Source organism: Oratosquilla oratoria, chromosome 11, assembly GCF_046742065.1.
Source record: "Oratosquilla oratoria isolate Oo_2021 chromosome 11, ASM4674206v1, whole genome shotgun sequence".
Taxonomy (NCBI): Eukaryota; Metazoa; Arthropoda; class Malacostraca; order Stomatopoda; family Squillidae; genus Oratosquilla; species Oratosquilla oratoria.
Genome location: NC_134787.1, coordinates 49,509,181 through 49,511,303, shown reverse-complemented (window position 1 = coordinate 49,511,303; position 2,123 = coordinate 49,509,181). Strand labels below are relative to the sequence as shown.

At 52.0% G+C, this 2,123-nt stretch overlaps 1 protein-coding gene across 6 annotated transcripts in view; it reads left to right on the top strand.

The window, feature by feature from the left end:
- The window catches only part of up (Troponin T, skeletal muscle), a 25,843-nt gene extending 23,999 nt beyond the window's left edge, over positions 1–1,844 (top strand). For 4 of the 6 annotated variants that reach the window (XM_076192844.1, XM_076192843.1, XM_076192845.1 and 1 more), the window contains exons 9-10: positions 118–320; positions 611–1,844. In XM_076192844.1, the coding sequence (XP_076048959.1) occupies positions 118–317 (200 nt within the window). In that variant the 3' untranslated portion in view covers positions 318–320; positions 611–1,844. Of the gene's footprint in view, positions 1–117; positions 589–610 lie in introns of those variants that run through there. The other 2 variants (XR_012966878.1, XM_076192842.1) reach the window with 2 other exon arrangements.
- Positions 1,845–2,123: the final 279 nt, after the last annotated feature.

The window sequence follows — 2,123 nt, the reverse complement described above, 5'->3', positions numbered from 1 at the left end:
GTGTGCATATTCAAACGTGTTTGAAGCACACTTGCCGCAGATCCTTCTACCCTACGCGTCCCCGATTCCCTGAGCGACCAGCCTGACTGACCTGTCCTTCGCTTGCCACTTCCACAGCCAAACTGCCCAAGTGGTTCGGAGAGCGACCGGGCAAGAAGGTCGAGGGCGACGAAGAAGATGAAGAGATCGACGAGGACGCTGATCTCGAACCCCCTCCACCAGAGCCTGAACCCGAAGAAGAGGAGGAAGAAGAAGAGGAGGAAGAGGAAGAGGAAGAAGAGGAAGAAGAGGAGGAGGAGGAGGAGGAGGAAGAGTGAAGAGTAAGTGGCTAGGGCAGGACGAATATATATATATCATATATTGTGGTATACTTGTGTACCCTCCTTGTATGTCATCATCATTGTGATCGTTCGCTTGTAAGAAACGCGCGTCAGCTCTTATATAGAATCATCTCACTTCCACTTCTACTTTCTTTGTTTACTACCACTCTATGTCCCAGTCACTTCGGCCAAAAAAATGACAAATATAACTGATATGGATGTGAAATAAGGCCCGCAAGGGAAAATGAATAAAATCTTAAATTTCTTACACGTTGTTTTCTTTGTTCCAGGTTTCCATCTCGCTCTGTCTCTCGACCCTTCCATCCTTCATCTCTTCTCTCTGTGTCGCTCGCACTCCACCATCAATCAATCAACAATTATCAGCGGTCTCTCTACTATCTCACATACTATATACCATGGAGCAGTTCTATATTTTTTCTTTAAGTTATCATTATGATTATTGGTTAAGATTCCGTATGGGGGAAGATGAGGCGCGTGGCACCTCTTGGATCAAGACCGGGGCAGCGTCTCAGATTCGCAGGGTCTTCCTTCGGGGCTTTGGATAAGCTTTAATCCGGGTCGGAGTCTTGCCCACCTCCGCGCGCACGCTGGCTGTCGGGGCCGGCTGCCTACGCTTGTAGATCTCCAGACCTATTGCTCGGGTCAGCCCCTCGCGGCGGCGATGTGACGCCGTGGTCGCGGCAAGGCACCGGCCTCCCTCTTCTGTGGTGTGTGTTCGTTTGTGTACGTGTGTGTGCGTGTGTGCATGTGAAAACGTGTGAGTATGTCGGTGAGTCCACCATGATCCTCCAACCTGGGCGGCGGGGGCGCGTCCACCACCGCATGCCATCTACAAGAAAAAAAGAAGCCACCAAATAAGTCCTCCCGACGCAGCCGTCGCCGCCTACCGTTGTACAAACGTTCCTGACACAAGACAGCCCCTACAACTCCTCAAGGGGGCGACGGGAGCTCTAACTCTACCCATCTGCGTCTGGGGCCTCTCCCTCTCTCCCGCAATGATCCTGCCCCCTACCTGAACACCGGATCTTCACCCTCGGGAGCGGATGATCCCCGCCTCCCGACTGCGGCACGCGAGCGAGGCCATCACCGCGCCTGCTGCCCTTCGGCTGACGGAGGAGACGAGGAAGGGGCTCCGGGGCCCCCAGCCCTCTTCGGCGCCCCTTACCCCGCCCTCCTCCGGGAGCCACCGGTGGCGGCAATCGAGGCCCCCTGCGCTCTAATCTATGTGCATGTGTGCATGTATGTCTGTAGGCGAGTCAAAGGCTGCCTGCGGCGCCAGTCGGGCTCAGCAAGACCCGCTGAGTCCTGACCAGGCCCGTTACGGCGCCAAACCGTGTGTAGGGGCGAGCGGGTGGTCTGAGGGCCCCACGGGCGCAAGATGTCAGTCAACCGGACAGAAAAAAAGAATTTAATTGGTGACTTACATTACCATCGTGATTATGTTTGCTTGTAAGGAGGAAACATTTACATCTAGTCTCTTTCAAATAAAGATAAACATCTACATCAGACCTTTCAATCTTTCCTTCGAAAAGAAAATTACCTCTGAAATCCCCATCTCAATCCTGAGTCCGTCTGTCCCTCCGTTGATTGAAGTCATATTGTTTTAGCCTGAATAAGATATCTATGGTTAAACGCCGTGCTGATGGAAGTTGACGGTAACTCACCACAACCACCAACGTTCTAAAAGCAGAGTTTTATTTGAGCAGGAAGACGGGGTCCTCTTGCATCCTACTATTTTTTTTTGTCCTCAATACGTCAGGTAAAATAGTTATTACGTTCCTA